The 24,501-nt window shown below is 31.4% G+C and overlaps 1 protein-coding gene and 1 non-coding gene across 2 annotated transcripts; both read left to right on the top strand.

The window, feature by feature from the left end:
- Positions 1-2,368: 2,368 nt before the first annotated feature.
- LOC130441303 (UDP-glucosyltransferase 2) lies at positions 2,369-23,436 on the top strand. Its single transcript, XM_056774920.1, has 6 exons — positions 2,369-2,649; positions 16,317-16,648; positions 19,972-20,280; positions 20,441-20,632; positions 22,552-22,780; positions 22,897-23,436. Exons 2-6 carry the CDS (start codon positions 16,319-16,321, stop codon positions 23,409-23,411), a joined length of 1,575 nt encoding a protein of 524 aa, XP_056630898.1. The 5' UTR covers positions 2,369-2,649; positions 16,317-16,318; the 3' UTR covers positions 23,412-23,436.
- Positions 15,378-15,449, top strand: Trnaq-uug (transfer RNA glutamine (anticodon UUG)). The gene has a single exon. It is a non-coding gene; the product is annotated as a tRNA-Gln (tRNA).
- Positions 23,437-24,501: the final 1,065 nt, after the last annotated feature.

Here is a 24,501-nt window from a genome sequence, read left to right as displayed (position 1 = left end):
CTCGATATAAGTGTGTAAATGTCGATGTTGGAAGAAGACATGATAGTTGAACTTTTTGTTTCGCGTATTTTGTATACAACGGTATCGGTGTCTGCAATATCAATGCAACTAATTTTTTTGAGCTCCTTAAACCGTATTATCATTTTAGGTGTAAAATCAATTTCTGTAAATACTTTCTTTATTTTATAAATATCAGGAATGGTAGACACTTGTTATAAGTACGTATATTCACTTGAACTGAAAGAAACAGGTATATGTACGAGATCTAAGGACAATACAATAGCCAGAATAGTATAATATATAAAAAGAAGACAAAAAAAGATTTTATACTTGTCTAAGTTCCTGATATGTATAAACGTGACTTATCATGTATAATGTGACTCCTAGAAAAAAATCATGGGAAACACTTTTGTAGAGAATATTACGATCTAAAACTTTTGTGTGAAGTTTTGCTTCGATACGACTTCAAAAAATCGAAAAAACCTTAGATCTCAGCTTTGATCCCGAATAACTTTTTTAGCACACATAGGATCGATGAGGATTCTATTTCTATATCAAAATTGACCGGACTATATGGCTTTATTGTTTTTCAAAATATTCTCCATTACATTCGTTTGAATCAATTCTCGAATCAATTCGATATTTTGACTGTTCAAAAATGTTTTTATTTGAACTGATGTGTCCAGTAATTCCAAAAAACAGGCCGCTTCGAAGTGCTTTGTGATTGTCAAATTATTCGGTACCCAATGCGAACAAATCTTTACCTAAGACCATAAATGAAATTAAGCATTTGAAAACTCAAATAAATACGTTAAATTACATATTAAACATTACATGTTTAGAAGCGCGCGAAAAAGAACAATTCTTTTCAAATGTGAATATCATTATAACATTATAACAATTTTATGTTATGTATTTTGTCAAAAGTTCTGTGATTTTAATAATTTTTTACTGTCATTGAGAAGTGTGAAATATCATCGTCATTTTGCAAAATATTTTCCTAGTTTTGATAGATAAAACACTGATTGTTTAGCTAAATAAATATAAAATAAGAATCTGATTGCACTCCTGAAATTACAGAAGTTGCGTGCAGCCCAAAAAATTAAAAATTAGACTATAACATATTTCTCAGAAAAGTCAATCCGATGTCAATGGAAATTATCAACGTTAAGGTCCTATTATTCAATGTCGAAAACTACCATAAATTCAAATTTGAACATTGATATGAGTATATTTCATACTCGTGCGTAAAATACTATGTATACAAGTGGACATAGTGCCTCAATTTCACGGTATGTCACGTGACAATCTTGCCATATCAGTTCACGCATGTCATCGATGTTTTCTGGCACGACAGAACGATCTTCACAAGTTGGAAGTATGAACACACCATTTACACTAACACTACACCAACTCTCGCAATTACACTGTCTGTCGCGCGTTTCGATGAGCAAGTTATCATCTTCAGAGATTGAAACGAAATTAATCCTGCAGCGAAGATCGACCACGATTTCAAATCCAAAGAAAAGTTACGAACAAACAAGCTCACAAACAAACAAACAAATCTATACGATTGAAGCTTATATAAGCTTGTTAAAAATGGGGTCTAACATTAAAATTCACCGTTTATTTTGAGAATAGCATTACAATTCTTCGTATAAAGGTCTATTTGCGAATTTACAATAAATAAGTTACAGTACACGTTAAAAACAATACGTAATCTTATTTTCGTTCTTATTTTTTATTCTGGTTACTGAGGTTACAGAAAATCTCTGCTGCACCCAATGAACGATCTTAAAAAAGAACTAAGCAGGATTTTCAAACATCTTGTCATTATCAAATTAGAAGGATTATAATAATGAATTTTAAAAATAAGCTCAAAATAATAACGAATCAAAAATCCTATTATTTTGTGTAAGTGTAGTTGGTAAGGTTGTAGAAGTGCTTAGTTTCCAGCACGGAGATCGTAGGTTCGAGTCCTTTGTCGAAAAAAATTTTTACTTAATAAGCAACTTGCTCTAAGTCCAAAGAAAAGTTAAGAACAGACAAGCTCACAAACAAATAATCACATACAGTTGAAGCTAATATAAGCATGTTGAAAATGGGGTCTAATATCACAATTCGTCGTTGATTTTGAAAATAGCATTACAATTCTTCGTATAAACGTCTATTTGCAAAATTACAATAAATAAGTTGCAGTACACAGTAAAAACAATACGTAATCTTATTTTCATTCTTATTTTTTATTCTGGTTACTGATGTTGACATTCAAAAAAAAACGAAAGTTCTCGATTACTGCATACTACGAAACTTGACACAGTGAAGCAGATGAAACATCAACATTCATAATATCTACAACTGCAAAATTATATCGAAGTAGGTTCTACACGGTTTGATATCACGCTAGGGTACCCACCATTTCTCCTACTTTCGAAGCATTCACTATGGTTCTAGTACTCACTTAACACTCCACGACTAATCATTCTCTCGTAATTTACTTGTAATTCTCTTAACGGTTATCAAACGCCGCGGATTAAGATCTTGTGCAAAGTGATTGAATTATGAAATGTACAAAAAAATATGTACTAATAGTTTTTGAAGTGATTTGAATTTGGAGTCTTAACTTAAACTGAACCTCGACAAGTAAAAGTAAGTTTAAAATTTGACCTGGTTGAAGACTTTCCATGATTTTATTGTTGTTTTGGTGGGAATCCCATAATAATGTTCAATTTATTTATCAATAACGAATTCGCTTGGGTTAGAAAGTGGTGATATGAAAGTAAATAATGATCTTAAAATGATACAATAACGTCTTTAGATCAAAAATCAAAATAAATTTGACAAAATATTTATTTGGCGTTAAAGAATCTGATTTATATCAAATCAAAATATATTTTATCATGACTATTAACCAATTGAAATTTCTAGTTATGATTTATCATTTTTTTCAATTCATCAACAGAAAAAGTTCATTTTCATTACTAAAATTAATGAATTTATTATGAAAATGGTATGGATATATCATAAAAACTAATATTAGTGTTGTGACCATTCTCCTATTCCTTCCTATTATTTATTCCATCGTAGGTTTCTCGCCTATTCGTTCTTTGATATCTTCCTTTTCTCCTCATACTCTTCCGAGGTTGACTTCTACTCGGTATTCCAATTGTAGATTTATCCCTCATATTCCATTTTATTTAAATTTAACTATACAAAAAATTCATACCTCTAACTGACATCACCACAACTACTGGAAATGCTCAGTATTCATAGCTGCTTTCTCAATGACATTCTTTCTAGATCTATGTAATTAGCCACCAAGAATAATGCTCTGAGCTCCATAGTTTTCGAGAGAATCTGGATTCTCTACGTAGCAAAATTTGCGTATTGCGTTCCCTAGCACATAAAATCGTCTGATATATTGTACAAATCTGAGTAGTTAGTCCAATTTATTCTCTAATATTCTTCTTCTGTCCTCCATATTCGTCTGAATGAAAAATTATTTTCTCTCATATTTTTTTTATTTCAATCAATTTCAATCAGCAACAGTGGAGTTAACGAAGTAGAAATCAGAAAATTAAAATTCTGGCTTCTAGAGTAAAACATAAAATAAAAAAAAGGCTCTGTTTGTACGCTGGTTTTCAGTCCGTCGTGCTAAAAGTGTGATCTTCCTAGTTATTCCATTTTATCTTGAAGCTGTACAACAAACTGAAGGCGTACCACGTCTTCCACATACTGGGAATGATCAGTATTCATTGCTGCTCTTAATTAATGAATTCCACTCCTTGCAGAAAGTCCAGGATGTGGAAAGACTCATGTATAATTATGAATCTTAGTTATTAACGAAGAAAGATAAAAGCAGAAAACATTGTGGGGCCAATTACAAAGTATGGAAAAGTTAAATACCCAAAATAAAAAAGGACCACAAGTTTTGAACATCAGAAAAAGAATAGGTTATAGGAAGAACCGAAAAATTTTAATAGGTTAGGTTATGTTAGGTTAAGATCCAAAAAGAAGGAGAAGAATAAAAAAATTAGGTTCCAGATAGAAAAGTGGACAACTGTTCATAAGAAATTAGTTACGTAGTGAAATTTACCTTATAGGATAGAAGGAAATACGACTTGTATTTGTAGCTTTAGTAAAAATCATTCTAGCTCGTGGTATATAATTATTTTATCAATTTTTCACCCTTTACCATATTTGATAAACAATTTCAACGATGTAATCATCAAATCATGTAAAAATGTTACGTTACGAACCAAATTGAGAAATATTGTTACTTCATACATAGTTGTAATAATTATTAACAACGAAACAGGAAATGAAAGAGTGTGTGTTTTACTTGAGAAAGTTGATCAAACAATACTTTGACTGACGAAAAAAATTTAAAAAAGTGGTGAATTAATCGATAATCTCCTGATTGAAGTAAGATTAATTCGTGTTTCACTCTTTCATATCAACTGGAACTCTAAAAAATTTATTGTTTTATTTGATTCTGTTGTAAATTCTAAAAGAAACAAAAGAAGGGGTTAAAGTCTCTCGATTAAATTAATTTAAGGGTCTTATTATTAGTCAATTACCCTCCAACACGAAAATACAAATTTATGCCTGAAAAACAAAGCGTAATAATTTAATTTTGTGTGAATGGAATCGTATTTCTTGATATGCTGTTTGATCTCTCTTAAGCTAAATAAAATCAAATTTTAAAGTCCCAAGAAATTATGGTAAAACTTGCTTTTAAGAATCGTCACGAAATTTTTAAACATTGTTAATTATTATTTAAAAATTTCTGTAGGATAATTTTTTATCGATTCTTACCATTTTGAATATAGTAGTTGACTATCCAAATTGTAAATTTCAGAATCTTCATATCCAACTTCGTCGAAACTATCGCTTCTTCTAATATAATTTGTGGAATTTACAAGAACGATTCGATGAAATAATAACTTTTAATTGAATTTCTATAGGTTATATCGACTAAGTATATGATAAAAACTAGAATCGTCACCGTAGCAGTGATTAATTTTCTTATAGGATGAGTAGGATGTAGCCTAGGTGAATAAATGTAAAATAATCGCAAATTTTGTTCAAAATATGTATTTGGTTTCTAATGGAACTATATTATATGATAATGCCTCAACAATTCTTTGACCTGAAAACAATCAAGGATTTCACACAAACTCTTACTTCTCCATTAATTAAGTTTTATTGATGAAAATGTAATTGAAATAATTGTAAACTAAGTTATTGAATAATAAAAGGTCAGTAGAGGCGCCAAAAGGCGAATCTGTAAATGTAACCTTGAAATTTGATTAGTTTGAGATTGAATATCAAGCAAGTTCTGAAAGATTTCCATTTATTTCAAATCGTCGAACGAACCCTTATAAGATCGACAGAGAATTTTGATATACGATACCTACTGAGGTGGAATGAAGAATTTCTATAAGGGCAAAAGCGTCTGGAATTATTTCAATACAGTCACTGACTGATAATATTCATAATTACCTGAAATACGATGCTTGTCTAAAGATATCCATACTTCTATTTTTGTATAAACTTATTTTAGCGATGATTTAACTTTTTTAACTGCTTAGGAAAATATTTTCCCCCTTTTCGTCAAAAAACTTGAATACTAATGTTAAGATGAAGGTTGAGAAACATGAAAAAGTCGCTTGAAGCCAGATCTGGTGATTATAGTAGGTGGTTAACCACATCGAAGCGCAAATCGTAAATTTTAGCTTTAAATATTATAGAAATGCGTTGTACTGATGAAAAATAGATTTTTCACATAAATGTGGTCCTTCTTCACAATTCAAATTATCAAAACATGCTCAAATATAGTTTCAACTTATATTGAGTTCTATATTCTAAATATGAGGATGGTCCTACAGGTACCTGGTCTGATCTAGATATGGCGGTAGTTGCTTGAAAAATACCACTGTATTAGAAAGTACACAATCTATACAGCATACGGTTTAAGTTTGAAGACGTCACGTTGTTTAGTCCTTGTTTGGAAGCCATCAATAGCGAACGTTTCCAGTAAGTTTGTAAACATAGAAAAATTGGTCATCGTTATATGATACTATACTTTGATTTGAAAGGCATTAGCCCAACGAATATAAAAGATTCACAAGATTCTACCCTGGGTGAAACAGCTTCTTCGTTATCAACAGTGAAATACCAGGTAGCAAAGTTTAATAGAGGCCGTACGACCTGCACACAACATCGCAATGGTCGATCAAATGAGGTGACGACTCCAGCAATGTTGAAGAAAATTCACAAAGAGGTACCGGGTGATCTTCGACTGAATGTGCGGAGCTAGCAGATGTAGTAGGCATTTCAAAAAATGCAGTACATCGCATATTAACAGGATGAAAAAGCTAGACGCAAGATAGGTGCCGCGTTTGCTTACAAACGAACAAAATCAGCGTCGTGGAGATGTTTCCTTTCATGTGTTTGGCAAAGTTTCACAGAAAGATGTTTTCGTGAAGAAATCTAAAAACGGTCACATTTGGCTCAGAAGAAAGTGTTGTTCCATACATTAGCTCATACATCCGTTATTGCAATGGCTAACATCAACGAATTAAATATTGAATTTCCACTTCATGCATTATTTTTTGTTCTCAGACTTGAAAAGTTGGTTCGGATTTTCCAACACTAAAGAGGTGATGTCCGGCAGTTAATGGCTATTTTGAGGACATTGACCATTCTCATTATGGGAATGTTATCAAAATTATCGAACATCACTGGGAAAAGTTCAGGAAGCTAAAAGGTGATAACGTTGAGAAATAAATATGATTTCAATTTTCTTTGTTAAGCCAGGTACTTCTGGGTGGTATATTTTGAAAAACTACGATACAAACTGCGCTTTGTAATCCAAAAGTTTCTCTCTTAGTATCAATTCGTTTCAAAGTAGATATACAAACTACAATTTGAAATTCCGTAAATAAATTTCCAATATACAAGTTTAGATATAAATTAATAAGGCGTTTATCTACGAAAAAGTCCAAAAATTGAGCTTTACGATCGTCTGTACCAATTGCAGTTTGTGTATACATTTTTCATCAGTTATGTTTGTCGGAAATCGAAAGTATTCTCGAAAACAGACTATGTAGATCGGTTATGAAAAAAATCGAATATCACTACAAGCTTACATAACTATAATATAAACATAATTTTTTTCCCATTATATTCATGATGTAATCTAAACTACCGAACATCAGCATTATGAAATTGGTAAAAGTTTAATTTAACTCAATCGACTGAACATATTTACTTTTACGGTTATATACAGGGTAGTTTATTAAACCAAATGCTAAACTAAGATCATAATTGACAATCCTTATACCTAAAATGCAGAACTTATGAAAATATGGAAATATTTTCATGAGATATCAAATATAGAATGAAACATTGGGCATTATTAATGATACCCTATATATTAAGGGAAAATAGGTAAATTTGAAACTCTTAAGGTAGAGCTGAGATTGAATAAAACCAATTTAGCTTATGGATGTTATACATTATAGAACATTAACTATTTTATTGATAAGTTTTATGTTTCCATAATAAATTACATAAAAGTAAATATCAAGAAAGTATTGGATTACTTAATAATAGAGCGTATGGGGTAATCATAAATATAATTTTATCAAAACATAAGTTGCATATAAACCTTAGTGATGTATTTTCATGATTACGTACACAATAACATTAATTTTCCTCAATATCTCTTTTATTAGTTTCTATAAGTTGCTTTCTACAACTCCATTTGTAAGATTTTTTTCCCTAAGATATCTTATAATTGAGGCCAGATTTGAAATAAATATAAAACACAATTTTCAATCTCTTGATTATAATTTTGGCACATTCATATATGTGCCTGAATTTCGTCTTTATGCAACGTTAAATCTTCTCACTTGATGCACGCGTGACAAATCACACGATTTAGGGAGCCGAATTTGATCACAGAAACAAGAAAGTACACGACCAGGAAAGATCTCATACAGTAGAAGATTTTTATGGGAATGTGGCACCGTTTTGTTATAATTACCACATCAATATTATCCAATTTCAGCGAAAAGAACTATATTAACGAACATCAACCTCATTTTCAAAAAAGTATGGTCCAATTATGTCTTCAGTCAAAAATGCACACGTTGTGGGTGAATTTGTTTTTTGACAATCCCATGTGGGTTCTGGGAACCGGAAAAGCGGCAGTTATGGCGATTATCAAAACCGTCAAGGTAAAAATGTGCTTCGAGGCTTAGAATTTTGCACAAAAATCAGCATACGTTTGATGATGCTCAATAATCCATTCAACAAACTCTTATCTCTGTGCATGGTCCTTAGGCTTTAGTTGTTGTGTTTGTAAGCATGGAGACGCAGATATTTAGTGATTTTCCATTTTCATTTATTTAGTGATTAGATTTATTTAGAGTTTTTGAAATTCTTGTCCGTAACACCGAAATTAAGGTTCCAACAGATCCTGTCTCCAGGAAATTTTTAATTAATCTCTTCACAGGTGCCAGGCTTCAATTCTTTTTGAAATATTATTTAATAATTGAGACATGTTATTCTAACGTATATTTTTACTTACACTAAACTCGCCTCACCGTTGAAATGGCGACAAATTAAAGTCGTGCGTTAATTTTTAAAAATGGCATTTTCTATAACATGGGTGAAAATAACATTTTTCATAGACTTCATTGCATCTTAAAGAATTTCTATTCAGTTTGTTTAATAAACCACTAAAATTGTTTCTTCTCATCGTTATTGACGATATTTTAATGAAACAAATAAAAATACCTTCACGTAATCAACAAACGAAATAATTTTAATGAAAAAGTCATCTACCACCTACCAGGAAACTATTACTGCTATCCATATACGGTAATCGTTGTAACATATTCAAATACACACACCATAAAAAATTACATGGAAATTCTTTGTCTGAAAGACACTAGCTTGTTTTAGAAATGTGTTGATCATATAATCAAATTATATCGTGTATCACTCAAAAAGTTGTGTGACTAAAAAAAATTTTTTGCCAAAAATCTATTTTTTAATCATCAATTTAATCTCTTGCAACAGCAATACAATCATTCCAACTCTTTTCTAACTTCTCAACGCCGTGCTTGTAGAAGGATTTGTCTTTTGCTTCAAAATATGCTTCAGTTTTAGTAATTTCTTCTTCATTTGAGCTGAATTTCTTACCGGTGAGCATTTATTTAAGATTAACGAATGGCCAGTATTCACTGGGGGCCAGATATGGACTATAATGTGGATTAGGAAGCAATTCGAAGTGTAATTCTTTCAGTTAACCATCGTTGGCATCTACTTATGAATCGGTGCAATCTACTTATGAATCGGTACATTGTCTTGGTGAAAATATGGTTTTTTCTTGGGTTTATAAGGTCATTTTTCTTTTATTGTTATATTTAACCGATCCAACAACTCTATATTGTATTCACTATTGATTGCCTGTCCTTTGGAAGATACAACCTTCCCAGCTTACTGATATACTTTTGGACGCTTCTGACGTGGTTCACAGGCTGCAGTCTATTCAGATAATAATTGTTTTGATTTCGGAGGGAAACATAACATATCCAGACACGGTTCTAAATCTTCATCACGTGTTTGTTTTCGATCATCTGTGAGTGAACGCGGAACCCACTTTGAAAAAAGCTTTCTCATAGTCAAAATTTCATGCATAATTGTAAGCACAGTGCCTTCTGATTTCTTTACGGCCTAGATATCTCACGCAAATGAATTTTACGATTAGATATTATCAATTTGTGGACTTTTTCGATGCTTTTTGGAGTAACCACCTCAATTGGAAGACCAGAACTTTCATCATGAACGGTGTCTTTACGACCACGTTTAAATTTATCAAAACATAACAATTAGGACTTTGCGATGGAGCAGAGTCAGGATAACATTTTTTTTTGAAGCCATAGCTAGAGTTTGTACGGTATATTTTTTCATCAAGAAACAATAATAAATTAATACACTGAATTCTTTTGAATCCATTGTTTTGGAAATAACAAAAGTAGCTTCACTCAAATGGCTTTTATTTTTTTTCTGACTAATCGAAACATTATGAAATTCTTTCAAATAGTCTATTGAAAATTGGTACTTCACAAAAGTCATATGGATTTGACAATGGCACTGCAATCCGTTTGTCAGTCACATGACTAATTGAGTGATGTTTTATTTCCAAAGTAATCTCGAATATTACCGAGGGATATCAAATATTCAGGAGATTGTATTCAAGTGATCTTGAGGACCACTACCATGAGGATAACCGTCTAAACCAACGCTGTATAGCAGCTTTAATAACATTAGAATATGAACTAAGTACCACAATGATATTTGAATTATACACTTTCTTATTACTTAAAGGACATTTTCCGAAGAAATTATTTTTCATCCAATCATTTTCAGCTTATATGTCTTGGTACAAAGCCATGTCTGTAAATTGAGATAGACAGCTTTTGCTATTTAGCAAGTAATAGTGGTAGTCGTTTCAAAAGTTTAAAGAATCTGATTCACCATTTGTGAACTCTTGCAATTCTAGGTTGTCCAATACTATTGATTGATATTTATCATACTAATACAAAAAGTAGCCATTCCTGCATAATAAACGGCATCGTTGTTATGGTTATGAAGAACCATTCAACGTTCTATATTTTTTGCACAAATACTCACTTCTGAAGCTGTTACATTTGATGTTTTATATATTTCATATGTTTAGAATAAATTTTACTTTGAGGTAATTTTTTCTATTTAGATGAGGTATTTTTGAAAATTCATATTTAACAGACGTGAGCTTTGAGAAGACAAAAGTTGATATCACATCATCTAAATGATTGTTAGATGTTAGATATCTTAGTCCAAGTATAAGATAAAGTTGACTATTCAGAATTTTGTCGGAAGAGTCATATGATGCTCGAATGTCTACAGAGAGTGCCAGAAACTTCCAAGACATTGATGTGATATCTAGAACATTACCAATGTTTCCACAAATTACTTTAAACTCTCAAATCTTTCAGATACATCCAATAAATTCTCAACAATTTGAGATATTCATCAAAGTTTCCATAAACATCTAGAACAATGTTATCAATTTGATATATAGTGAAAAATACCTACGATTACCTCAAACTTTCAATGTTTTTTTTGAAACTTCCAGAAACATATAGAACGTTACGAAAGTCTTAAATGTTTAGCAGTAATTAAACAAACTTATGAAAACTTTGAACATTGAAATAATCATCTCAATTTAAGGAAATTAATCTACAAATATCAAAATTTCACCAGAGTTATTTGTTATGAAAAGTTTAAGGTTGCATTCTGAAATCCCAAAATGCAACAAAAAAATTGTCTATAAAAAATTCATTACAGTTGAAATGAGTTATTTATACTGTTGAGGAATTATTCAAAATTTCCAGAAAGATCCACAAAATATTCAGACAAAATCTGATCCAAACAAGAATCAACTGTTGAGAAATGCAAAAGCGATCAACCATTTTAAAATTTTTCAGACATCACTCAAAATTAAAAAAAAATCCGAAAGTTATAAAAAATAGTGTGTAAAATCTTTGCAAATGTGCAAAACTGTACCAAAGCTGGAATAAATCTTAAAAAAGCCAGAACGTTTTCAAACTGCAGTTGAAAATTCCTAGAAAGGTTATAAACGGATCATACAAAATATTTAGAAGTATCCGAAACGTTAGCAAAGCTGCAACAAACCGTTCAAAATATCAGTAAATTATTGAGAATTTCCTCAATATCTTTAAAACAAATAAAAGCGTAAGCAAACTAGAAAATTGCTAAAAATGTGGAAAATATCAACAAACCGTTGAGAAATTGCTCAAAATGCCCAGAACTAACCATAATGTCAAAAAACTTTTCAGAAATTACTAAAAATATAAAGAAGGTTCGAAGCTGTTACAAAAAAAATGTGCGAAATATCTAGATATATCCTAAACCTTATCACAGGAATAGTACCAAATGGTCATTAAGTTAGTTATATAAACATTTCACGTCAGTTCAAAACTTTTCTCTTAATCCATGTATCTCCAACGCCTTTAAATCTATCAATACACATCCCCCATTTAAAAATATTCTAAAAACAGTTATTTCATTAGTTTAAAAAAATTATTAAATCGACAATCCTTAAAATAGAATCATACGTTTGTAAACTTTTCCAAGTTGGAACCAATCAATTGCAGTTAGAGTTGAAAACGAACTTTCGACGGCCCAAAAATCCTTAGAGGTGTCCTCTCTCCACTCCGGTTTAACCTTTATTCAGAAGACATCTTACAAGAAACCCTCGATGCTCAACAATTAGGTATCAAAGTTAAAGCACATGGATCTACAGTATACGATATTTCCATTACGGGGTCCTGATAGCAGATAAAATGAAAGACCTCCAAAGGCTCTCAGATATAGTCGGAATATTCAGTGGGCTTATGGGTATCAATATACACATTAAAAAGAGAAAAACACGTAAAACGTGTAAAAAATTTAACGATCTGATAACTTGGTTATGTGAAAACTGGTCATGAGTGCCGAATAGAAAAAGCAGCAAGTTAATTCATTTAATTCAAAAACGTGTTCATGAACTCTGACTTTGACCTCAACCTCAGAATAAGATTCACAAAATATTATGTATGGTCCTTGCTATTATACGGTATGGAAGGCTGAACACTGAAAGGAATTCTGAGAAAAATAGGAGGGCACGATAAAACGTAGAAAAAAACATACTGGGGATATGCGATACAGAGCTAGAGGTGCCATTTGCTTCAGCTCTTGATGGAAAGTCAGAAGTCAGAAGATTCTTAGTCCATCGTCACTTATATTATTAAAACAATACTCAAGCCATATGGTATTCAACAAACTTACTTAATAATTAAATTTTCCGTTGTTCTACAACACGTGTCTTTGTAAAATCCTTTGTTACCATATAGGGTTACAATTTTATTGATTAAAATGATACTTAAAATTATTAATACATGTTATGAACCGTGTAAACAAAAAATTCAACCTTCAAAACAAAGATACGAGAAGATCCTTTTGTATCAATGAAGATTATTTTTCGTATATGGGTAACTTAATTCCAAATCGACTCTGTTTAAAAGTTCGTAATTGTGCCTCCAAAAAAGTTAGATAGACTAGTTAGCAACTGAAACATCTCTAGACCAAGTCTAGAAAACTAAAAAAATGTGATATAGTATGAAAATTTTCAAAAAAAGAACAAATCTTTATTACTTTCACTCATCACTTAATACAGAGCTTTGTTCGAAATATTACATCACTTAATAATTTGTGTGACCGACACACAGATGACGCTGCCGTTGTTAAATCCATATGACGTTAATGGAGTACTAACTTTCAAAAGACTATGAGTAAATTTCAGGAAATTTCGATTAGTAAGAAAAGAGTGACTGCCATTTAAGCTACTTTTTTATTGTTGAAAAATTGGGTTCAAACGAATTCCGTGTCTTAATTTATAATTACCTCATGATGAGGAGAAAATATTGTGCAAGCTCAGCAATGACTTTAAAAGTGTTATCCGGACTCTGCTCCATCGAAAACAATAATTTGTTATTGGTTTGCTGAATCTAAACGTTGTCGTACAGAGACCGATGATGGTACACGTTCTGGTCGTCCAATTTAGGTGGTTACTCCAGAAAACATCAAATAATTGACATATCCACAAATTGGATATGTCAAATCGTAAATTGAAATTCCATGAGATAACTGAGCCCATAAAGATATCAAAAGGCAGTGTGTTCACATTTACGCATGAACATTTGACTATGAGAAAGCTTTTTTCAAAGTGGATGCCGCGTTTACTCACAGTCGATCGAAAACAACAACGTGTTGATGATTCAGAGCAGTGTTTGGTTGGCCATGTTTACACGTAATAAATCAGATTTTTTTCGTCGATATGTGACAATGGATCCATCACTTCACTCCGGAATCAAAACGTTTATCAACTGAGTGGACTGCAGCCGGTGACCCACGTCCGAAGTGTTCAAAGGAACAACATTCAGCTGGGAAGGTTGTGGCTTCAGTATTGTTGGATCAGAGTTGTTGGACTTTAGAAGGTAAAAGAAAAACGGCGAAAAAAAAACCACTGTTTCATCAAGACAATGCATCAATTTACAAGTCGATGATTAAATTAAACGAATTACACTTCGAACTGCTTCCTCAACCACTGTATAGTCCAGAATTAGCCTCCAGTGACTACTGGCTATTAATTGATACAAAAAATGCTCGCGGCTAAGTAATTGCTGAAACTGAAGTCTATTTGTCACAAAAGACAAATCCTTCTACAAGCACGGAATCGAGAAGTAAGAGAAGCGTTGGAATAATTGTATTGCACTTGAACACAATGATTATTAAAATTGATTTTTGGCAAAAAATGTGTTTTTCTAAGTTAGTCATACGATTTTATTGAGTGATTTTAAGGAAATTTTGGTTCATTTTATAAATTATATAGATTTTGGTACATGAACTTGAACTATCAATTTCCAATACTAATTAGTTTTTAAATTTTATGACTATTGCTTATAGTACTTGTTAAAAAAATATCTGAACTATTTTCAACAACACAAGAATTTCTGTTGAGTTGGTTTAGTGGTTTAAAATTTCTCAGATTTTTTGGGAGTATGTGACCTGATAAAATTTATAAATAAATAAATCAGACCTTTTGTGAGGCCCCCCTGTGCCTGATGCCCTGTGCCATCTGCCCTTTTTGCCCCTTTTACTCGCGGCCGTGCGACATACAACATAAATATCCTTATATTTCACCCCAAAATAGTATATTTAATATATTTGCATTCAAATCGTGAAAATTGAAAATAATATAGACAATTATTCCACGAATCTATACACATCTTAATTTTTATTCCATAATATTGCTTAATGAGAACAGGTCTTAAGTATCTCTTACGTGAGAGAACTCGTTGTCAACAATTATTACATCACCCGGTACGTTTCTGATAATAAAGTACCACTGAGAAGTTGGTCATTCTAGTTACATTTGATAGGATTACATAACTACTATTCGACGTCACATCGTAACAGATTTACTGACTTAAACTTTCTTCTTTGTGTTTTTCCAATTTTGTTATGAGATACATTTCACCTACTTACGATTCTTGTTACCTTGATATAAATCACCTATTTATACGAGGTGTATTTAGATTAACTGTATCGAATCGAGAATAAATTGTGAATTGAAAATATATTAGATATGTTACTAATAGTTTTTAGTTGTATACTATATTTATCATTTGTTATTTTATTTTAATTTGATATCCCAAAATCATTTTTGAAAAGATGTTGATTGAATTAAAATATGAGGTTCCATGGTGTAATGGTTAGCACTCTGGACTTTGAATCCAGCGATCCGAGTTCGAATCTCGGTGGGACCTAATTTTTTTTTTCATTTTTATATTATTAAAAAATAAATATATTTTTTATTTATAATTATATCAACAATATCGTCCAGAGAGAAACAACAAAAACTTGCAACTATATCGAAAATTTGACAAATAAAATAATTTTTTTACATCCAAAGTTCATACTTTTTTAGATTTCAAAAAATATATTAATATATAATAATATAATATATAAAAATAATTTGGAAAAAATTCTATTTCGGTTATATAAACAGGGATAATTATTTAAAAATCACAATGTTTGGTTTCTAGTGGAGTTATGCAACCCTCAATTATTTAATATTTCTGAAAATGATCGATATTTCGAACTTTATCCTAGCATAAGTACACTCTGTATAGTCATTCAAATAAGTTGATATCTGTTGAAAATAAATTTGATATAATGTCAAAATCATTAATTTAATACTCAGAATATTTATTACCTTTCTATTTTTAAATATAGTTTCAGTATAGGCAACACTATTTATACTATACGTAATTCAAATACTGAATTAATATAAACTTTCGTTACATTGTTTGATATTTTTAAACAAAAAAAATTGAAAAAACTGATTCAGTATCTATCGTAATATAGTTTTCAATCGACATAGTACTAACGTAGGAGAAATATGATATCCAGCCAAAAAATGAAATCTTTGTATTTTATTTATTCTGATTCAAAATAAGTACAGATAGACAGGTCAGTACTGAGAAATTTTGATGCAATAATTCGGATTTAATATTTCCAGAGATTGATTAAACGTCATTTATATTGTTTATAGTTATCAGCATGTTTTGGTTATTCAAATCAAAGGTAATACCGATAATTTCGTCTTTTCACCTGATTTTTTGTTGTTACAGCAATGTGTGGGTCACGCCTGTCAATAATAACAGCATGTTTGGCTGTAATTAACTTGTGTACCTGCGCGAATATACTGATGATCACGATGGGAGGAACCAAATCTCATAAAATTCCTTTTTGGGAATTGGCGAAAGGACTCATTCCACGTGGGCATAATATCACTTTCATAAACGCTTTTTCTGCCGATTTTCATATGAGAGGCCTGGAGGAAATAACACCAGTCAGTGTAGTGTTTTACGTGAGAAACTTCACCAACTGGGACCTAGTAGGTGCGAGAATGCGAGGGGAGGAACCGGTACCTCCTCAAGATATGGTTAGGTATGCCACTGAGGTAATATGTTTGTTTTCCTCAATAATTATTTGATAAAACAGTGTTTTTCTATAATTATTAAGATATAATTACAATAAGAACCGATATTCGTAAGACTAGATATCTATCATTTACCAACCCTTTATTTTGAAATAGGAAATACGTTTGATACATCACTAGAAAGACATTTAGATCGTTTATTCAGACATAATGATTTGTTTTAATTTTTCTAATATTTTAATTTGTACTAAAAACTACAAATCATACAAGAAAATTTTTACGTCATATTTTTCAATCAAAATCACAAAGATTGTTTGTTTGGGAAATGTGGAATATTGTGAAGCAGAAAAGAATTTTTAAACATTTTCATTTGAAATTTTCCTAAATTTTAGTATAACCTTATTGGATCATCGAATATACTATATCGTAATATGTGAATGAACTAACCCTAAAGTTTGATTAAAATATTTCTTAAGCAAAACATACCAATAATAATGAATCACCCAGTTTATTATCTTGAAATTATCATAAATGGATCACAAAAAAGTTATTCGCATTGGGTGCTATTCACTTTTCCAGTTTAACAGATAATTGACTGGAAAAAAACAGTTGACAATAGCTACATCTTTTTTTTTAAATAAAACAGCTCCTTCGTAGAACTTTTGTTGTTTTTTACCTGTCTCTGGGGAATAGTTTTCTTTTGTTTGCGTCGTATTTACGTCTATTCAAATAAAAGTATGAAGTAAAGTTGTTGAAAAAGAATTCTAGTACTTCGTTTCTCTAATACATAAAAAAGTGTGTGTATTACAAAAAGTCGTAGACAATGATAGCAATTTTTTTACTAGTTAATTGAAAGAGAACGACCACGTAAATGGTAAATTATTAAAACTTAAGTAACAAATATTGAAGTCTAATATCGTTTTTCAAAATGAAGGTTTCGAGAACGAAAATATATTTGTCGCAGCCAATAGGATATTTGCTATTATCTGCTGCACAAACATTTCTAAATATTTTGCTACATGAAGATTACCGACCAGAGACCTGTTCGAGCTAATTTGGATGCTTACTTTCTGCTTCACAATCCTAGAAAAAAGTGTTTTCCATCGTGTAATAATTGTAGTTGCAATAGGATACAAAAAAATAGTCAAGACAGTGGATTCCAAATGGAGGAACATTTTGTATGACCACGAGGGGTTATTTTGTTAATCTATTCCGTTATCTGACTTTTAAATCAACAATATTATCTGGTCTATTGAAATGTACTATAGAAATAATGAGGTATTTCAGTATCTGTTCTGCTAAACATCATGAAAAAATCTTTGAAGATACTAAAATATTAGTGAAAAAGCCAAATAAACAATTGATATGAATCTAATAAGCTGCGGTCATTAAGGTATTTAAAGTTAAAGTTTAAGACATCAATATGACATCACCTTACACTTGTTCCATTTGATTGTTTTGCATGATCTTCAACTCCATTATAAAACAATTAGTCTTCATGTTGTTTTTTCCAACATAATTCGAATAATATTTGAATGTTCTTGATCTCATATAATATTTTCCAAAACACATCGCACATTTTCGTGTACTTTACATAAAAGTATAAATCATCGTTCCATAGGAAAAGTTTTAGCGGTAAACTTTTTATTTCAAATGAATTTTTTCTTTTATTTCTTCTTAGATCCTCACCCCATATAGTGTAAGAGTTTTTTGGGCTCAGTGAAAATTTTATCAAGTTTGGTTGGGTCTCAATGTGTTGATTAAAGCTCATTTGTCCGAGACTCAAAGAATAGACAGTTTACTTATGATGAATTGTGATAATAAAATTAGAGCTCAAAAGGAGGTTTGTCCAATTTTTAATAATAAATACCGTGGCCAACACGTTACGCAGTGTCCAGCTAGCAAAATTGGAAAAAAGTTTCGTGAAACTGGACACATAAAAAAAATTGCAAAACCAGGTTGAAATGTTCAATCAACTGATGAAAAAAGTTCGACGTACATCTAGAAATTGAGGAAAATCCACATAAGACAACTTGAAAACTTGTCGCCGACAATGATGTACGTAAATCAATAAGAAAAAACCACTCTTAAAAAATTCAAATGGTTCAGAGAATTTATGATGAACTAAATAAAGGCAAATTTGCAGTTCATAAATAGGATAGTTTTTTCTGATAAAGCGACGTTTCATTTAAATGAAACGGTTAACAAAGAGAATTGTAGATATTGCAGATAAAATCTTCACTGGATGTGTGAAGCTCACATTGAATATTCTAAAAAAGTGAACGTTACGGCTGGTATCATTAACAATAAAATGGCCCTTATTTTTTTCAAGGCATAGTTAATGATGGGGTTTAACCAGATTAACTTCTTAGTGTTCATAGTACTTTTTCCTAATGCTAATCATATAATTGGAGAGATCTATTTTCTTCCAACAAGACGGAAATCCACCGCCTTTTGCACATGCAGTTACGAATTATTTAAACGAAGTTTATCCCAATAGGTGGATTGGACGAAGTGGAACGATCGAATGCCCGGCTAGATCCCCCGATTTGAATCCTTTCGATTACTTCTTATGAGGCTATCTAAAGTATGGAGTATATTTTAATAGATCAGATAATATTGCTGATTTGAAAGTTGGATAATTATAAAAATAGCCCCCGAGGTCATACAAAATGTTGTACAAGAACTCCAAAATCGCATCGGTTATTGTCAAAAAGTGAATGGTCGTCACATTTTTGATTCAATTGTAAAGTGCATTCTATATATTATGTGAAATTTTTATCTTCAATTTACGTAAACTTTTGTGATATAGACATTAACAAAATTTAACATCTTAAAATTCAATTTTATCAGTTATAATTGCATCAAAATTGGAAAAACTTTATATTACTGAACTAAAATTCCTTTCCAACAAGATGTCACACGACCCCCTTTCTTGTTCAAAATTTTCGAGAGGCTGCTTGTAATTCAAAGAGGATGCTGGAGTGGGATAATATATTTATACCGTAAATTGTCAATTCAAGAATAAAAAACGACCTATTCCATTTATTCCATACATATAGACGCATTGTATACAAATCCATTGGAGAATTTAAGAGATAATATAAATTACAAATATCATTAATTAAATTTATTTTTGAATAGTTCGACTTTTTTTCATTATATCAAATCATCTATCGGTAGACATACAAATTTGTTTTTTCAACAGTTCTACTATTGACGCTTCCTGATATACGACCGAGAATCTCATTTGGTCACCATGTACATATTTAATTTCGTGTATCTCTATTGAAAACAAAGTTATTTTATTAAAATTACTCATTATAAATATATCTGTGTTTTAGGTTTGTGATGTTTTGTTATCAGATCCCGAAACTCAAGATTTTCTCGAAGAAAAACATCACTTTGATTTACTCATACTAGATGGAGCGTATCCGGAATGTGCTTTGGGATTCGTCCATCATTTCAACGTTCCTTTTATGTACATTAATACCGTAGGCTTTTACACAGGATCTCTATCCATTGCCGGAAATCCCACACCTTACGCCGTAACGCCGTTTTTGTCTTTGGCTTATACGGATAATATGAATCTCTATCAGAGAACCACGAACACTTTGATGCATTTGCTGGCTAATACTGTCCATTCGGTGTTGGTAAGTTTCCATTAGAACTATAACCTATTCGATGTTTCTCGATATATACCTTTGAACTTCCTTTATACCAAGTAATCGTAAAGAGTAATAGAGAAATGAGTTCATGTGATGATCGTTATGGTATGTAAATTTCAATAATAACGAATTTTCAATTTTTTAGATTAGATGGTCACTGCAAGATATAATCAGGAAACATTTTGGTCAAGATGTTCCACGTATATACGAAATGTCGCAAAATGTCAGCTTCATTCTACAAAATGGTTATGCACCGATGACGTATCCTCGGCCGTATTTACCGAATGTTGCGGAAATTGCATGTATTCATTGTAAAAAAGCGAATCCGCTTCCGGAAGTGAGTACTAACAAGAAACAATCAAAAATTACTTTCTAATGTGTCATTTTTTCGATAGAAGCAAAATACGAAATGATATTAATATTAAAACAATAATCATCTTAATCAGAAGTTATGATAAAGGTAACATAAAACGCCTTTTTACCTTCTCTTTCTACGTATTCACTCAATCTCTTTTCTTTTACACCTTTTGCCGATCTTTCATTTTCAATTTTTGTTTTACCTCTCTTATTTCCCTTTGATCTATTTACTTCCTTCTTGATACTATTCACTTCATCACTTTTCTTGTAAGTGTATTCTAGGAGTCACACCCAATTATCTGTTTTCTTTTTATTTTTCTTATTATTGTTTCTTGTTTTATTGTTTGTTTCATCTTTCATATCTTACACATAGTTTTCCCTGTTGTTATTTTTAGGTTTTTCATTTCAACAGTGTTCATCTTGGCTTCGTGATCTTTTTTGATGACTTTTGGATAATCTTTACTACCAAATCAATAGATCACGGTATGGTTTTGTCTTTTTGCCTTTAATGTTATTGCAGTACGTTTAAATTAGTTTGGGAGTGTGAACAAACTCTAAAAGCTCTAGTTATTGGGAAAAAAGTAACCCTAAGGGTATATTAGGTAATATTAGGTAATAAGGAAGCAGAAAGCATTGTGAACTATTACTCCATATTTTATACTAAAGTACCGCTGAAGCCATATCGGATGTCACAATCCAAAAAGTTCCGCTAGAAAGCCCGAAAAATTACTCGAGATGTTAAAATGGTGGTCAGCTTTCTGACAGGTCATTGATCCTCAAATACCAGTTTAAGACGATAGATATATTGAAGAAAGACAACTGGAGACTTTGAGAGCAAGCATTTGAGCAGAGCCTATATTCTGCGAATGTCCTGGCCAATTTCAGCTTAGGCCAAAAATCTACTAAAAAATAACTTCTTTTGGAAAAAGTTCAAGTACTTTAGAAGTAGAACAATGAGACACAGAGTTATGCACAAAATATCCTTTTAGGGCTCTTTTCATTGAAGATTAGTTTATAAAACAGAAAAAAATTTGTCGTTTCGATGTTTTTTTTAAATAGATACTATTTCAAACAAAAACATATGAATTTGGTTTGAGAAATAATAAATTGAAGAAATTTATCTTATGGGATATTATTTCGTGTGGGAAACAGTCCCGCGGATTCATTTTCTCTATTTGTTATGTCTGCCTCTATATTCCCTTTTTGTGTCAAAATAGCTTCAGATATTAATAGGTAACTGTTTTCAGTATCTCGTCTTCGAATTTTATTCCATTAACGTTTTGCTCTGCTTGTTTACAAACTATAGTTTTACAAGTAATCACTTCCATTTCAATATTTCCTATTCCTTCAATCAATATAGTCATTATTTTCTGGCTTCTAAAACACTTGAGGAAAAGCAGATGAAACAATCAAGAAATCTTTGAACTTATGACGAAAATTAACAAAAAAATAATTGTTGATTTGAATCAAATACCATTTCTACACGATCTGGAAATTAATTATTCCACGTATCCTTTCTAATTTGTCAGGTTTAGAACTGTGTTTCCGTAATAATTTAAACGCTTTGGAATAAAAACGCGTTTAGTTATAAGAAAATGATGAATCACGCGACGATGTTCGAATGAAAAATGTAAGAAAAATCTATTGTCTCATCAGATATGCCGATTGAATTTCAGCTAATTCAATTTTCTTTTATAGCACAATTTGGCACAGTTTAGTCTTGCTAACATACTATGAAGTTCTTTTATTAAATTCTCCTTTCTTTATGTACTTATGCGACATAACCCGTTGAATATGTAATTCACGTAATTGATGTAATTTAATTTCTTACTAATATTGATTGAATTCAATACAAGTGCAAATGAAATTTTTATTTTCATTATTTCTGATTATTTATAGGATCTCGAGGAATTCATTAGAGGTGCTGGAGATGCTGGTTTCATCTACTTCAGCATGGGTTCTTCGGTGAAAGCCGTAAATATGCCAATATATTTGAGACAACTGCTCATTATGGTTTTCAAGAATTTACCACAGAGAGTCTTATGGAAATATGAATCAGAAGACGATGTTGTTGATATGCCAAGCAACGTCAAATTAGGGAGGTGGTTACCGCAACAAGACATATTAGGTGAGCTTTTTAGACACGTCGACTTCACAGACGACACTGATTTGGAATTATAATTGTCTTTTGACTTTTTTTCCAATTTTTAATGCTGCTATTGATAATTAATAATATATTTTTAGGTCACCCAAATTTGAGAGCGTTCGTAACTCATGGAGGTCTTCTAAGTATGTTCGAGACGGTCTACCATGGAGTTCCGATAGTATCTCTGCCAGTTTTTTGTGATCACGATTCAAACGCAGCCAAAGCCGTAACCGATGGTTATGCCATCAAATTAGATCTCTCCACGTTAACAGCTGAAAAACTCCTCTGGGCTATTAGAAAGGTGATCCACGATCCTAAATACAGGGAAGAAGTAAAGAGAAGACAGTATCTGCTTATGGATCAATCGGAAACTCCTCTTCAACGAGCTGTGTACTGGACGGAGTACGTTTTGAGGCATAGAGGGGCGAAGCATCTTCAATCACCAGCAAGACATCTAGGGGTAATTCAGTATTACTTGATAGATGTCGCTTTGGTGATTATTTTCAGTTGTATTTTGATTTATTATATTCTTAAATTGTTACTTAGAATGTTGGTTAAATATCTTGTTAATAGTGAGTTATATGTTGATAGGAAACACTTTAAAGTTAACTGAATAAATTGATTATATTTTAAACAAATGTTATTTCTTTCTATTCAAACCTCAAAACTCATTGATATTTGCTTTCATTTGCATCAGTTACCTTGGGTCAGAAGCATGAACTATGCTCCACATACAGCTCTGAATCGTAAGATAGAGATGTAATACTCTACAACCAAAGGACTAACACAGGACAAACTAGCAGTATAATCTTATAACTTGGCCAGAAATATAAATGCTAATGATTAATTGTTAAAATGTATTGAATCTAATTAAAAGTTATTGTAAATATTGGATAAAGATAAGAAAAATCAACAGAAAGGAAAAAGATATTAAAAGCTTGAACAAAAAACAAAAAAAATACGAATATCTACATCAAGCATTCTCAATACCTGAGAGGAATACCTTGTAGAAAAGGAGTATTAAAAGAAGAAAAGGAATTCTTAACATCACGGAAGCATAATAATATAGAAAACCACTTGTTTTTCTGATAATAATTCGTGACAAGCAATCACATATAATCACGCACTAGTGGTAAATCGAAGACTTTTCCTTTCAAAATACTCAAAATGGACAAAATCACCTCAGTCTCCAGTCTCCACTTACATAATATCATTTGTGACCAAAAGCTTGAAAGCGTTAATCAGTAAGACCCAAAGAACTTTCTCCACATACAAAAGGAAATACTTGGGAATTAACTGGTAGGATTTATAAATACATGGTGAAACCAAAAGGCGAATCACTAACTGGATGGTAAGTTCTCGATTAGATCCTGTCAAAGGATCTGCAAATATATGTTCAGTCATTGTTTCCAAACTTGAGGAGATGGATCAAAAAACTATATGATTTAATTAATTAGACCTGAAAAAATGATGGATATATTCATAGGACATTTTATGTACAAAAGGACTCCAATATCTTCTTATTTCTTAGCAACAACGTAGTGGTTAGGTTGAGTAAGTTGGGGGCAAAACAATAATCGAGAACTATATTTTGACAGAACTACCTTTATCTTAGTGCCTTTTGTTAAGGAATTATCTTGACTTCAGTACTTTTCTGACTTCGGTTTCTGTAACAAGGAAAAGATTTCTGCTTGTTATTAAAA

Source organism: Diorhabda sublineata, chromosome 3 (assembly GCF_026230105.1).
Source record: "Diorhabda sublineata isolate icDioSubl1.1 chromosome 3, icDioSubl1.1, whole genome shotgun sequence".
Taxonomy (NCBI): Eukaryota; Metazoa; Arthropoda; class Insecta; order Coleoptera; family Chrysomelidae; genus Diorhabda; species Diorhabda sublineata.
Note: the sequence above shows the minus strand (reverse complement) of the source record. Positions and strands in the feature narration are given on the sequence as shown.